The sequence below is a fragment of the Electrophorus electricus genome, chromosome 18 (assembly GCF_013358815.1).
Source record: "Electrophorus electricus isolate fEleEle1 chromosome 18, fEleEle1.pri, whole genome shotgun sequence".
NCBI lineage: Eukaryota > Metazoa > Chordata > Actinopteri > Gymnotiformes > Gymnotidae > Electrophorus > Electrophorus electricus.
The window spans coordinates 10,821,790-10,835,704 of record NC_049552.1 but is presented as its reverse complement, the minus strand read 5'-3'; the positions used below and the strand labels follow the sequence as shown (position 1 = coordinate 10,835,704).

Sequence of the window (13,915 nt, the reverse complement as noted above, 5' to 3'; positions counted from 1 at the left end):
GAAATAAACTTCACTGACCATCGGTAATTGAGATCGCATGTTGTTGATTCACATGCTGAATATGAATAAACAGTAATGACCTATATCTGAATATGTGAAAGGTAAAGCGTTGAGGCTACTACTTCGATCTATAGTGCAAATGCCTTTGATATTATACATTTAAATTTTGTAGTGTGCAGAATGGTTCGTATAAACTTCAGGATGCTTTTTAAAGGACACGCCTTGACCTGCCCTTTGGGGCGATCACCATAAACACGACGCAGCTTGCATCTTGCACAACGCATGCGCGAAGAAGACTGTCATCTGACTTCCTGGCCGAGGGAGGGGCTAATTTTGGTGAGGCGAGTCTAATGTCCCGCTAATCCTTTTGATCCCGAAGAACACCAACGCTACAGTAGCTCCACGCTGGCTGGAGTGGACCATACCGAGGTATGGTCATTTTTATTGGCGATGCACGTTAACTAAGATCTGTTAGTTCTCGCACGTTATGATATGTCAGGACTATCCGCAATTAGAGTAAAAGCAGATTTCGGTCAATGCGTCTCTCGAATGAAGCAGGAATACATTGCAAACCGTTGGATACATCTAAGGATTTAGGACGGAAAATGTTGGGCGTAATAAGGGATCTTCTTGCGGTAGGCTAAATTTAGGGTGTTAGCAGTCATACATTAACATTTCATGAACTCGTCTTTTCTTTAAGGCAAACATCTTTTACAAATTATGCTGCGATTAAACCGGTGGATTGACACTTCCTGTCTGGCTCGTAGTCAAGTTTACAAAATTGTTTATTTTGTGATCAAGGATTGTGTTACGACGAAACGTTTAATATTCGTGAAATAAGTATATTTCTTTTTCGTCAGCAGCAGGCCAGGTCACTGTGTTAAGATGCACGACCGGGTTGCTGCTTTATTTTTAAGACGTATTTTTCAAAATGGGTTTTTGTAACAAATGCAGATACCCTCCTGGGGAACTTGGGTGTGTTTTGGCCGCGGCATGGCGCCGTCTTCTTTGCGAATTCCATTCCTGGGCCGGGAGTGACCTGGTGGATATTAAAACCACCACTAAAATGTTCGTTCTTTTAACGGAGTATAAACAAGGCCTGTCCTTCCTGAGGTGCCCGCAGACAAGACAACACACTCTAGATCAGCTTGAGCGTACTACGGGCTAACCTTCTCGGTTTCTCGTTATCACCAGACACCCCAAAGACACTGTTCCATACACGGGACGGCCGTGCGCGTAGGACTGTCACACACCTGAGTCTTAGGACAATGTGCGTTCTCCCGCCTCCTCGCAGGAGTCGGACACCATCATGGAACGTGAGGTCTGAGGAGCGGCCACCATGATTGGAGGACTGTTCATCTACAACCACAAGGGGGAGGTCCTGATCTCCCGCGTCTACCGTGATGACATAGGGTGAGTGCGTCCGGAATGGTAGTCGCTCGATTGCAAAGGTGTAGAGGCGCATTCATACGTTTTACGGGGTTAATCGGTTTCTCACAGAGCCGATTGCTTTTGCTTCTTGCCTTTTTACGTAAGCCACCGGGGCTGTTGTAGTCTGGTGAGGAGGAGTCATTTAGCTTGACGTGTTCAGGAAGGTGTGATTATGGTTTGCAAGAAAGAGACTGGTCTTTTCCCATTGTTCTTATTCAGAGAGGCCAGCCTAATGCAGCAGCCATGGAGGAAGAAGCACAGGATGTGCTGAGTGGAGAATCTATGCCTTAAATTTCTGCTGCTTTGGGCTTTTTCTTAACTGTGACATTCCACTTCTCTGGAAGGGTAATTGCCAAAGACAAGGGATTTGTTTTGCAAATACTATTTGGGATGGGTAGGGACAGTTTTTGTTTACTGTGTGCGGTGTGATGTGTTTGTGTACCTGTTCTGTGTGTTTCCACTGTTTTATCCTTTGCCTCCTTTTAAATCCTCTACTCATCCTCTTCTTAATGTCTATCATTTCTCCATCACCATTTTGCCTACTGTAGAAGTAGGTAAGAGCTGCTGTATCTAGAGAGTGCAAAGCGTACTTCTGGATGCCCAAGAACCAATCAGAAATGAATAGAATGCATGCCAGTGTCCATGGCGACCACCAGGTGTGGGTGCCCTGTGGTCAAGCAGTACTGTGCTCCTGTTCCTTAGTAGCATTTCCTGGGTTTTATTTCAAGCATGAGACTACACAATGCAAGATGTTTGAGAAATCTAAAGTTCATTGTAGAAGAAACTGAATAAAATGTAAATATTTGACCCTAAAATGAGTAGAATATTGCTTTCTTAGTCAAAAAGAGTAACATAACCTTTCTAAGGATCATTTCCCATAACTTCATGACTTTCTACTTTGTAATTAAGGTATTAGTTTTCAGTAAGCCGGTAGCCCGTTATTACATGTGATTAATGTTTGTGAAGATCTTAGCAGGAACCTTTTTAAAATTACAGCTTATTTATAAAAGTCAAGTCAGAACTGCTGTTCTACAAGCACTAATAACATGTTAGGGGTTCCTTAAGTCAGCCAATCGCCATAGCGCTCAGCATAAAGGACCACCTCAAAGACGTACAGCAAAGGGAGAGGTGGATGGTGGTTAAGCCCCTCCCCCTTTCCTGTGTTCTCTGCCTCCTGTTCTGATCTCCAACCCCCACCCCCCGGTTCACATTTGCAGGAGGAACGCGGTGGACGCGTTCCGTGTGAACGTGATCCACGCACGCCAGCAGGTGCGCTCACCCGTCACCAACATCGCCCGCACCAGCTTCTTTCACGTCAAGCGGTCCAACATCTGGCTCGCCGCCGTCACCAAGCAGAACGTCAATGCCGCCATGGTCTTCGAGTTCCTCTACAAGATGTGTGATGTCATGACTGCCTATTTTGGCAAGATCAGCGAGGAGAACATCAAGAACAACTTCGTGCTCATTTACGAGCTGCTGGACGGTGAGTCAGCCTTGTTCCCCCTCAACGGACACCTCCGTGCCTCTCAGAGCCTGATAAATTTTGGAGATCTTTGTCCTAGTTGGCTTTCTACGCCTGCCATATTGCGGCCTTCTGGTCTTGGGTTCTCAGATTGGGTTTTCCTGGCACACAGCCACCCCTGCCAAAACTGCCACCTGCAAATTGATGCACGTGCTGTCCAAGAATCCAGCCTGCCGCCTAAATAAATAACTGGAGCTCAATTAATGGTGCCCATGCTGTCTGTGATGCAGCCAGTGAACTGTTGAATTTTCTCTCTTGCGCTCTCACTCTCTCTCTGCCCCTCCCAATGTCCACACATGCATCCTCACGCAGAGATTCTGGATTTTGGATATCCTCAGAACTCTGAGACCGGCGCCCTCAAGACCTTCATCACCCAGCAGGGCATTAAGAGCCAGGTGGGGAACGAAGCAACAGAACAGAAACACTCTCATCCTGCACTGTCCTGGACAGCAATTGCTCCGTCTGCCTATATAAACCCCATTTGTAACTTTGGTCGTCCTTCTTTTTCATGTTTTTCCGTCTCCTTGGACCTGGTGTGCAGCATCAGGTAAACAAAACCCACCTACACCCTGCAGATCTTTGCATTCTGGCAGAATTGCGCGCCGTTTAGCTGCTGTCGGCCCGGCAGGGGGTGTGATGGCAACGGTGGATTTTATGGCAATGATGGGTCATCTTTTGGATCCGCAGACCAAGGAGGAGCAGTCCCAGATCACCAGCCAGGTGACTGGACAGATTGGCTGGCGGCGCGAAGGGATCAAATACCGTCGCAACGAGCTGTTCCTGGACGTGCTGGAGAGCGTCAACCTGCTCATGTCTCCACAGGGTGAGGTGGCGCCCCCTAGGAAACTTGAGGTGTAATATGTTATGAATGCTTAATGTGATGTAGCACAAGATTTGCATGCTGTGACGTTAGCACCGGCCCCTTTGCTGCAGTCACCTTCACTGCGGTTGTCTACGCCAAAGTGCACGTGCAGTCACCACATGCACTCACTGACCTCATGAAAGCATCCAGAAGTGTTTTATCTGGTTCCAGTGAAAGCATTTAGAGCGACTGTGTGTTTGCTTGGCATTGTGTTTGTGTATGTGATTGTTTTACACCTGTTTTGTTAAAGAGACTCTCCGTTCCAGGCCAGGTGCTGAGCGCGCACGTCTCGGGCCGCGTGGTCATGAAGAGCTACCTGAGCGGGATGCCCGAGTGCAAGTTCGGCATGAACGACAAGATCGTCATTGACAAGCAGGGCAAGGCTGGAGCCAGCGACGAAGCGGGTAAAAGGTGAACGGTGTCCCCTGTGGTATATTATAGGGGGCATATTTCAGACTTCTGGCCTTTTGTTAATCTTCAGAGATGTTGTTTTTTTTTAAAGGTGTTAAGGTTAAGCTTGCTTTGACTTTTAAGCTTTTGTTGCATCCGCTTTCTCTCTTTCTCTTTCTGCCGTGCCTCAGTGAGTTAGGCGGAAGGTACTGTGCTTGCGATATTTGACTTCATGTCCATTCCCGAACATGATTTTATTTTTCTCTTTATTGCCTAATTCCCGTAGAACTCGCCGTCTTGCTGTTATGCCCCTAGATTGCCTAGCAGTTAGTGTGTGTGTGTTTGTGTGTGTGTGATCCTCACATGAACCAAATCAGCCATTGTTGAGCAGTTACATGTCCATGTGTATGTAGGGGGAACGGTTTAGCATCAGCTGGGCCCAAACACCTTTGTTTTGGAGGGTACTGTCGTCATCATTTTTTTAAAATTAATTAATTTTTTTATTTAAATTGGACGTCAGGTCATAGCTTGCTTTGCCCTAACGCTGCCTGCGTATTTTGTGCGAGCTCCAGCAGCGGGAAGCAGTCCATCGCCATCGACGACTGCACCTTCCACCAGTGCGTGCGTCTCAGCAAGTTCGACTCGGAGCGAAGCATCAGCTTCATCCCGCCAGACGGAGAATACGAGCTCATGAGGTCGGTGCCCCGCCCTCCGCCACCGCCGGGCCACCCTTGGGCCGCGCGCTCGCTCACGGTGCGTGTCGCCACGCAGGTATCGCACCACCAAGGACATCATCCTGCCCTTCCGGGTCATCCCGCTGGTACGTGAGGTCGGCCGCACCAAACTGGAAGTGAAGGTTGTCATCAAGTCCAACTTCAAGCCCTCGCTCCTCGCACAGAAGATAGAGGCAAGTTTAAGCAACGCACCAACTTAAACTTCTACCATTTATACCTTTTGCTTTTCTCTTCGTGGGATTCTGAAAGCTGTGCTTTAGTGAACTTATCTGTTCCTTTAAAATGCGGCCTGACTTCTGTAAGGCGGGCAATGAGCTGTGGTATGTTCGGAGTAAGTTTTATAAGTGCTGCCGACTCTATGTTGATAAGGTGCGCATCCCGACCCCTCTGAACACGAGCGGTGTGCAGGTGATCTGCATGAAGGGCAAGGCAAAATACAAGGCCAGCGAGAACGCCATCGTGTGGAAGTCAGTCACATTCTCCCACCTGCTGGTTATCGTTCCTTATCAAGTTATTTCTAAAAACGAGTTCTGTGTTTTACAAGCAAGCTGTGTTTTGAAATGCCAGCCCATGGAGTTAGTTCCTCCCTCTCTTGCGCGTAGGATCAAACGCATGGCTGGGATGAAGGAATCTCAGATCAGCGCCGAGATTGAGCTGCTGCCCACTAACGACAAGAAGAAGTGGGCTCGGCCTCCCATCTCAATGAACTTCGAGGTGAGCACATCGTTTTTTTTTTTGTTAGCCACACCTTCACTATAGTTTTGGCTCCAGGTACACCCATTTTGGTTGTGCTCAGCACGACAGCATGCATTAATGGTGTTGTCATTCGATATTTTTGATGCGTCCCAGCACTGACCGGATATTCTCGTTTACCCCTGTGGCACGTAATGGCAGAGAATACATTTTTTTGCCACGTATCGTATAGTGCTCCGCCTTGTCATTTAATCCTGGGCCCCCAGGTCCCGTTCGCGCCCTCCGGACTGAAGGTGCGCTACCTCAAGGTGTTCGAGTCGAAGCTGAACTACAGCGACCACGATGTCATTAAATGGGTGCGCTACATCGGCCGCAGCGGCATCTACGAGACACGCTGCTAGGCCCCCCCCCCCCCCTCCCAGCTGAATGGAGGGACCAATCGCATTTTGTCCTCAAACTCCATGTATATCTCACCTTCCTTCTCATAGGTGGATGAATTGAATTAAAAACAAAACAAAAATACAGATTTATGAAGAATGTGAAATGAGTCGCGTGGATCTGAAAGCGTGCTCTACTGAAAGGCAGAGGATTTTTCTGGAGCCTGCAGTGTTTGTGCGTGTGTGCATGCTGTTCTGTACAATACTGGCACCCAAGATTCTTGAGCTGTAGTAGTTGTCCATGCAGGAGTGCTGGTTTCAGGTCCTGGAGGGCACCGCATTGTGAAAGGCTTGGAAATCGTGGGTTTGATCAGGTTGTGAAAATCAGGAAACCCTGAACAGTAGAGGGCCGTGGCCTCATGCTTCCGAGGTGTAACTTTAATCTGTGGTTGCTCTCCAGTTACTTAGTAGGTAAGGGTTACGTTCAATAAAAATATAAAACCATAAAGCAAACAAACATCTCTTTCCTGTCTGACATGCTGGAATGGGAGAAAGGAAGTGAAATTGCTCATTGAGTTTTACCAAAACAAAACCTCAAGTATACACAATGACTATTCATTAACTCTTTACATTTAGAACAGTATTTTTTAATTGTACTCGTTTGTACTGGTTGACAGGTGAAGGAAGGTGAACCTTCTTGAACCATTCATCTTTAAGGTAGAGGCCCTTATTGCAGCTTTTATATATCACAGTGACCAGTGATTGCCAGCCTGCATGAATTGTAACAGTGCAATCTTAGCATGAGCACAGTAAAGTGTCAAACGTCTCTACTGCGGCTGTGCGTCATGCGTGTGTGGTGAAAGACTGGCTTCAACACTTTCGTGCTTTTAACGCGTTTCAGATGCTGACAAACCAAGAGTGTCCCACAAACATGGACAAATAATTTCTCAGGACGGTGTTAACCAATCCGTCATGGAAACGCAACAGCATAAAAAGACAACTCCCATTCACCAAGCCCCATCTGATTCAATTTATGATAACTACATCCAATAGGAGTTTAAAGTGGCATCTGAGAAACCTTGAATGGGTGTTAAAGAAAAAGTAACTTAAATTTAACTCGGGGATAAATAAATAAATTTTTTTTTTTTTTTTTTAAAGTGTCCCCCTTCAATTCAAGAGAGCTGAATAGTTTAAACACTCCAGGAGAGCCAAGAGGCGGTGAACATTCGGATTCAGTCAAGCAGCTGTAACTTATAATGTGCAAAACTAGGAACTGTGCTTCAAGCTCATCTGACTGGCCAGGTCAACCTTGATTCAGTACAATCTCAATCCGATTACGCAGACAAACGGGTTTTGTAGGACAAGACATGATGCACTGACAACACACGGGTTAAAATATTTTTGTCCACCAAGCCTGGGACCCTTTCCATATGTAAAAGAAGCAATGATAACAGGTTTGTAGAGAGGTTTGTACTGAAGTAATACACCAGCAACAAACACCCCCACCCTGCTGTAGTGTAATAATAGCTGAAACAAGAAAAATGCGGACTGATTTGCTTAAAATGATTAAAAACAGCATTCCTTCCTCGACCGCGCTGACCCATCACAGCCCCTAAACGGACCATCACGCACTGCAGCCCAACACCTATGACCTGCCCGTCACCTGCACAGGAAGTGGTTGATTCTTTCACGTGTTTGTCATCATGCCTTTTCTCCCCGGTTTCCTTTTTTCTTTTCTTTTTTTTTAACTTTTTTGTTTTTGGTTTCATTCCCTCTTTGAGGGACAGAGCCGGCAGGGCGGAGTGGACGCGTGCGCTGGGTTACTGCCGTTTTCGTTGCGCCCCCGTCGCCTTTAATCTTCATCACCGTTCTCCTCCTCATCGTCCTCGTCCACCTCGTCCTCGCTGATGCGCCACTGACGGGCAGCCCCGAAGCCGGGCGATGTGGGCGGCGAGGCCTTGTTGAAGAAGGGCAGGCGGAAGGCGGGTGAGGGAGAGGGAGAACGCTCGTGTGCCGGGCTGCTGCTCGGGCTGATGGCCTGCAGCATGCGACCTTTGCCCTCCTTGAGCATGTGCTTCTGAGAGAAAGCGCGTGAAAGAGAGAGGCTGTTGAGGAGGGCTCGCATAGCATTAACACCAGGCACCAGTGTGCGATCACAGGCTGCCACTCACCAGCGCCCCCTCTGGGCCAAACATCTGCAGGAAGTTGCCGATGAACTCGCGCGACTTCTCTTCCCACTTCTGGATGAGGTCGATGCTCTTCTCCTCTACCCTCTGCACAAACTCCTTGCTCTTCTCTTCCACGTCGCGCACCTTCTGCTTCACCTTGTCCACACGCTCCTGCAGGTGGTACTTCTTCTCCTGTGCAACACCACCAAAAGGACAAGCACGGGTTGAACAGCTGCCGCCCTTTCATGTTTTGGATGCGGGGCATGACATTTGGACTTGCATAAAACACAAACACATATGCCCCAGACTGCAACACGTATGGAACACGCGGGGCCCAGACTGGAACACGAATAGAACCCCAGCCACATTTCACTACACAAATTCAGCTTTGCCTTCACGCATATCTAGCACAAATTCAAGGACTGCACACACTCAACTTAAACAACCAGCTCATTCAGAACTGTTTTTTGTCAGTAGTATTTTCTAACACTTTTTTTATGCAACAACTTTTAAATTGACTTAATTCTCTTTTTATTGCATGTTGCTTAACAGGACTAATGAAACGAGACCTTGGCCTTGCTGGGTTAGTCCATGTCTAGATAGATGCAGTGGAACAGTGTGCCTTCGCACGTTACAGCTGGAGGTGCTGAGCGAGACTGACGTTGATGAAGCTGACGTTGAGCTCCTTGGCCGTATAGCCACGCTGCAGGTTCCGTCTCACGTACACATCGTAGTCCCTGACGATGCGTGTAATGATGTCTGACGTGGAGATACCTTCCGTCCGCTGGGTAGGGGCGAACATTCCTGGAAAAGCGCAAACTAGATGAGGATTCACTTCTATTATGTTTCACCTGAAAAACGCCAGCCATTACAGACTGGCGCAGGAGAGGGAAAACAAGATGTATATGATTGGCTAATGAATTTAACAATCAGAGATGATTACTAGGTGAAGAATAGCAAATGGTTGCCTGGTATGCAACTTCGTAAAGCATAGTCACCTCCATAACCTTACAAATTGGGTCAGACAGCCTCTGCTGTTCCAAGTTTAAATGGGAGAATCCGGTTACCGTGGCACCCACCTGCCTCTTTTATGTGCTTGTAAACATCATCACTGTCTTCTGAAGAGTAGGGGATGTCATCATGGGCTACAAAGTCAATCTGAGGGGCTCAAAACACAGACCAATCATTTTTTCTGTAATAGCATCACATTTTTTTCATTGTTCTTGCAATATTGACCTGATCCCAAGGGGTCACGATATGTAAATCCAGCCTTTAACAAAACAAGATTGCAGTATTATGTTAGCGTACTGATTAATCTCAGTATGTTTCTGATGAGTCTTTTGTGAGAGTTTTGATGAAGGCATTCGTTTAAACTTGCTTAAAATAACGCAAGCCCCTTTTTAAACGTTCACGTTAAACGTTCACCAACGGGCACCTTTCATTCTACGGACTGCCCTCTCCGGCGCCACCTACCCGGTGTTTAGCCAGGAACTCGGGCGTGAGGGTCCATGGAGCGTCGCGCACCACCTCGTCCACGTAGCGGCAGTGCGTCACGGCGTCATAGCGCTCGTCCTCGCTCATGACGGTGAAGCCCTTGAGTTTGTGCGTGAGCTCATCGCTGCACACTTTGGAGAGAGAGAGAGACGGGGCCAGCGTGAGCCACGGCGCCCCCTGCTGCTGGAGGAGAGAAGGCGTGCAGCATGCAGCCTACAGCTCTGAGCTTCCGTGTGGGAATTAATGGAATGTAAGCAGCAATCAATGAGGGGGTATAGTACAAGGGAACCTCTAATATTTGTAAAATTGTATTCAAGATATTTGCATCTATACTTGACTTTTCTGAAACGATTTATGGCACAAATTTTGCAATGACCAGCCAAAGACATAATTTTGCCTTAATAAATGACATTAAATTAACAAAGCTATGCCGACTCACGAAACCAAGAGGGTATTTTCAAAGTGCACTGCTTTACATACTTTAAATACGACCCGACGTGACGTCTAACATCAGTTGGAGATCAGAGCGTTAAGCAAGAACATACCGCCCACAATGAGGTGGGTGTTGGGGAAGAGTCCTTTGGCCTGCATTAGAGCACGTGCGTGTCCTGAGTGGAAAATGTCGAAGATGCCGTCGGCATACACCCTCACTGGCCTGTCAGCTGAGTGATGTGAGGATGGCACAACAACAAAACCCCCAAGACAAAACACATATAAACAAGTGAGCAGCATGCAAATGACAGTAAGAAAACATTGGGTGCGTGAACAAAACTGCGCATGTGTATTGGCGTGTGTGCGTGCGCATGCGCAGATGTGCAAACAGTAGGGGAATAACTTACGAGGTGTGCCTTTCTGGGCTTCTTCCAAGCTGACGCGTTTATAGGGTCTCTTTTCCGGTGACACGAGCTGGTCGGCGTAGGGAGCAGGATCTCTCAGACCCTACGGGGCAAAAGGCGGCGTTCCTGTCAATCAGGAACGCTCACACGTTCGCTCGCGCACACACACTCACTCACTCACTCACACCCTCACCCTACTTACCGCTGTGTAGCACTGTTGCTTCAGGGGTCTCTCACCCTCCTCCGTCTCTCCGTTGGAGCCTCTCCTCCTCTTCCTGGAGAGGACCCGGCCCGACGCATGCGCCTCCATGCCGTCTGTACAGCTCCTGGAGTCGTGTGGAGGTAAAGGGGCACCACGTTAGTGGCATTGCAGTGCACCCAATGCATAATGGATTCTGGGCACACGCTTTCCCGTTGGAAATTGTTTCGTGATATGTATTATGTGTGGTATATTTCTATGGTGTCTTTAGAAATTAGATTTCTAAGATACTGTAGAAATATAGTATCTACATGAGAAGATATCATTATGCAGACTATGGTATAGATGATATTTATTGCCTTGTTCATCATCTGCTTGTAGCACATGCAAACATACACTGCTCTCAGCTGCCTCACTCGCTGACTCCTGAAATTTACACTATAGATCATCTGCTTTTTTTTTCTCATTACTGAATATGCCTAATTCCACATCAACTGAATATTGACCTATAGTTATTCTTGTGAATCTCAGCAGTAAATCGCAGTTCTACCTACTACATTCCTCCCACACAGCAGGCACTGTGAGCAGACAGCGAGGGACTACCTGTACTATGAGTCTCTCTTCACCTGACGTCTGCTTAAAACCAATAGAAATGTAATCCTATAACAATTGCCACATGGCTATTCTTGCTTAGCAAAAAATAAATCAATCCATGGACAGAGGCATCTTAAATTAGCTTATTCTCCAGCTTCTCATTCAAATTTTCCAGTTCTCTCAGCAAGGCAACAGCAAATGTTGCAGTTTTTCCCCTCATTCTCATGCGGTCTGAATGTACTAAAGCCATAGTAATCAACTTCATGAATTTAAAGGAGAATCCTTCACCTCTGCAGTGCCGTTTCAACTTATGCTTCCCTGAACTGCCTTTACTTCACGGCCAAACTAGAAACAACGTCCTTAGTTTTTTTTTAATGGATTATATATAAATCACTGTTGGTCAAGGATCCGTGGCAGCCTGCCACTGCATGGATATAAATTTGCATTTGAACATAACTGTTTTAATTGTTAATGTGAAGACAAACTCTACAGTTGCATATAAACTGTGCTCCAACTGTTATCACACGACCTGCTCAAACTAACCTGGCAGGTATCCAGACCTGCAGCTATTTTCAGACTGGATTTGTGACTGTATAGGATCGGCTTCATTAAAAAACATTTTCTCCTGATAGCCGGTTCGGGTTGTAATAGTCGAACTCGGGTAATCGGCAGCCTCCTCTGTCACATTTCAGCTTCATAGGTTCACCCTGCATTCTCACTTGGAAATAAAGAGGATGTATGAGTTGAGAGTTGAATTCAAACCAGGCAGGGCACAACTGTTTCACTATATGTTCCTGGTGTTGCAGCAAAGCAGACAGAAACCATACAAGAGTTTAAATAGCTTATACTCTATTAATCTGCCTACATATGGGTCTGAATGCTTGCTAACTTGCATCACAGTATTGGCCTCTGGAAAACACTGAGATCACAAATTGTAAATTGCAAAGAAGCCTTCCGACAAATCATATTTTTTATTTTTGTGCTGTAAGCATCCTGACAATTCTCAGGAGTGGTCTGTGGGTGCTTTGATGAACTATGGCATTCACTTGACCCAACAAATCTCAGAAAGTGCATAACAGATGTTAGTCATGACACATCAAGGATAAAATCTTTTTAAGCATCCTGCAATTTGTAACAATGTAATCACAATATAGTACTCTAGATACGAAAAAACGTCGTCTTTAAGGTTTTAGAGGCCTGAGACGTCACAGGAGACAGTACACAGCAGGTTTCATACACAACAGGAAGGGAAGGCTGACAAGAGGACTGTAATCCAGATATGCTAGAAAACAATAACGACCAGATTTGGAGAAAATAAAAAGTGAAAAAAGTGGAAACCTGTTTTTTTGTTTTGTTTTTTTTTTTTTTCTTGTAGCACTTTGAGTACGCGATTCAACTTGGCAGGCTTTAAGGTGCAGCACCTCTGCCAATGACTTCATAATGCACTGGCAGACCTGAACGCAACCTCGAGTTATACTTAGTTTTCAAACCTAGACCTCTCGCTGCACGAATAAGAAAACGGCAGATGGTTCACATTGAGCGTGACAGGATTGGATTTCCGAGAACACGGGGACCGTAAAACCGGCTCCAGAGGTTGGGAATGTTTGTCTCCTTACAGCTATTAAGATTAATGAGTCCCCGTACACATTTCTAACCATAATCATTTTCCAATGTGACCAATGTACTTATAAGAGCGCACATGGAGTTGCGAGTAGCTAGTCTTAATAGTCTTAGGACAAGGCTTTCTAAAAGTAGCCCCGGCAGCTGTCCAAACACGTAAGGCAACTGAATCCAAAATAGCAGTTAGCTTTGTTAGCTGGCATGGAGAAGTTGGCTGGCTTGACACCTAGATAGCTATTTAGTTAGCCATGTAACCTGTTACTCTGATGCCTGCTTGTCGCTTGTCCCGATAACCCAGCGGGCGACGACAGCTGACGATCGCTAGTTGCTTTATGTCCACGTAGCTATTTGGACAGACTGAGTAGGGGGCTGTAACTTTCAGCAATCAAATAATCAACGGCAACCAACATCAACTACAAATGCCAAAACATTAACTTGATCCTAGCTAACCGGTCGATTATAAATACGATGGTGAACTACCTTGTGTTAGCATAATTACGCGTTATCTAGCTAACATCTAACTAGCTGGCTGCGGTAAAAGCAGCTAGCTATATTAGCCAGATCGCTAGGTTAGCTAACGTAGCGTTACTTACCCTTGTTCTATTATTCACTCGTAAAACGTTGAAAATCTAGCTAGTTAGCTGCAACATTACTGAGTTACACAGATTCCAAACTGTAGTGCCACAGACTCGCCACGCTAGCTAGAGAGGATCGCAGTTTGAAATAGATCACAGAGGCAACTCGCTATGTTGGCTACCCAGCTAAAGCTACGTCCAGTCCTTATGAAAGTTGACAGAAGACCGCCTCACATTCCCTAAGAGCGGCAGCTAGGGAACTTCAACGAGGATGCGAACAGCTAATATTACCGGTGCCTGAATTTGAGACTACTAGTCATGTGTAAACACTACGGGAAAAAATAAAAAATATAGTTAGGGTTAAACAAAAAATAAGCGTGTTTAATCGTGGAGGATTTTCCCAAAAGAAAGCGGCAAGGG

At 46.3% G+C, this 13,915-nt stretch overlaps 2 protein-coding genes across 3 annotated transcripts; one reads left to right on the top strand and one right to left on the bottom strand.

The window, feature by feature from the left end:
* Window positions 1-321: 321 nt before the first annotated feature.
* Window positions 322-6,517, top strand: ap2m1a (adaptor related protein complex 2 subunit mu 1a). 2 transcript variants are annotated; one of them, XM_026998281.2, is made up of 13 exons: window positions 322-429; window positions 1,295-1,413; window positions 2,649-2,914; window positions 3,266-3,348; window positions 3,495-3,500; window positions 3,641-3,776; window positions 4,082-4,226; window positions 4,397-4,411; window positions 4,778-4,900; window positions 4,977-5,112; window positions 5,309-5,406; window positions 5,542-5,653; window positions 5,899-6,517. In XM_026998281.2, the coding sequence occupies exons 2-13, from the start codon at window positions 1,340-1,342 to the stop codon at window positions 6,031-6,033; spliced, it is 1,329 nt and encodes a 442-aa protein (XP_026854082.1). In that variant the 5' UTR covers window positions 322-429; window positions 1,295-1,339; the 3' UTR covers window positions 6,034-6,517. The 2 variants fall into 2 exon arrangements, with proteins under 2 accessions (XP_026854082.1, XP_026854083.1); XM_026998282.2 differs by lacking the exon at window positions 4,397-4,411.
* Window positions 6,404-13,734, bottom strand: pcyt1aa (phosphate cytidylyltransferase 1, choline, alpha a). The gene is made up of 9 exons (XM_026998283.2): window positions 13,514-13,734; window positions 10,710-10,833; window positions 10,511-10,610; window positions 10,217-10,333; window positions 9,651-9,802; window positions 9,257-9,335; window positions 8,839-8,981; window positions 8,181-8,369; window positions 6,404-8,086 (listed from the first exon to the last, which is right to left on the bottom strand). Exons 2-9 carry the CDS (start codon window positions 10,815-10,817, stop codon window positions 7,862-7,864), a joined length of 1,113 nt encoding a protein of 370 aa, XP_026854084.2. The 5' UTR covers window positions 10,818-10,833; window positions 13,514-13,734; the 3' UTR covers window positions 6,404-7,861.
* Window positions 13,735-13,915: the final 181 nt, after the last annotated feature.

Excerpts from the sequence above, each read along its gene's own strand:
- pcyt1aa (XM_026998283.2), bottom strand. The coding sequence starts at position 10,817 with ATGGAGGCGCATGCGTCGGGCCGGGTCCTCTCCAGGAAGAGGAGGAGA. Across the intron at positions 10,334-10,510 it reads AGCCCAGAAAGGCACACCTC|CTGACAGGCCAGTGAGGGTG; the intron begins GTAAGTTATTCC and ends CACATCACTCAG. Across the intron at positions 8,087-8,180 it reads TTGGCCCAGAGGGGGCGCTG|AAGCACATGCTCAAGGAGGG; the intron begins GTGAGTGGCAGC and ends GCTTTCTCTCAG.
- ap2m1a (XM_026998281.2), top strand. The coding sequence starts at position 1,340 with ATGATTGGAGGACTGTTCATCTACAACCACAAGGGGGAGGTCCTGATC. Across the intron at positions 1,414-2,648 it reads GTCTACCGTGATGACATAGG|GAGGAACGCGGTGGACGCGT; the intron begins GTGAGTGCGTCC and ends TCACATTTGCAG. Across the intron at positions 5,654-5,898 it reads CCATCTCAATGAACTTCGAG|GTCCCGTTCGCGCCCTCCGG; the intron begins GTGAGCACATCG and ends CTGGGCCCCCAG.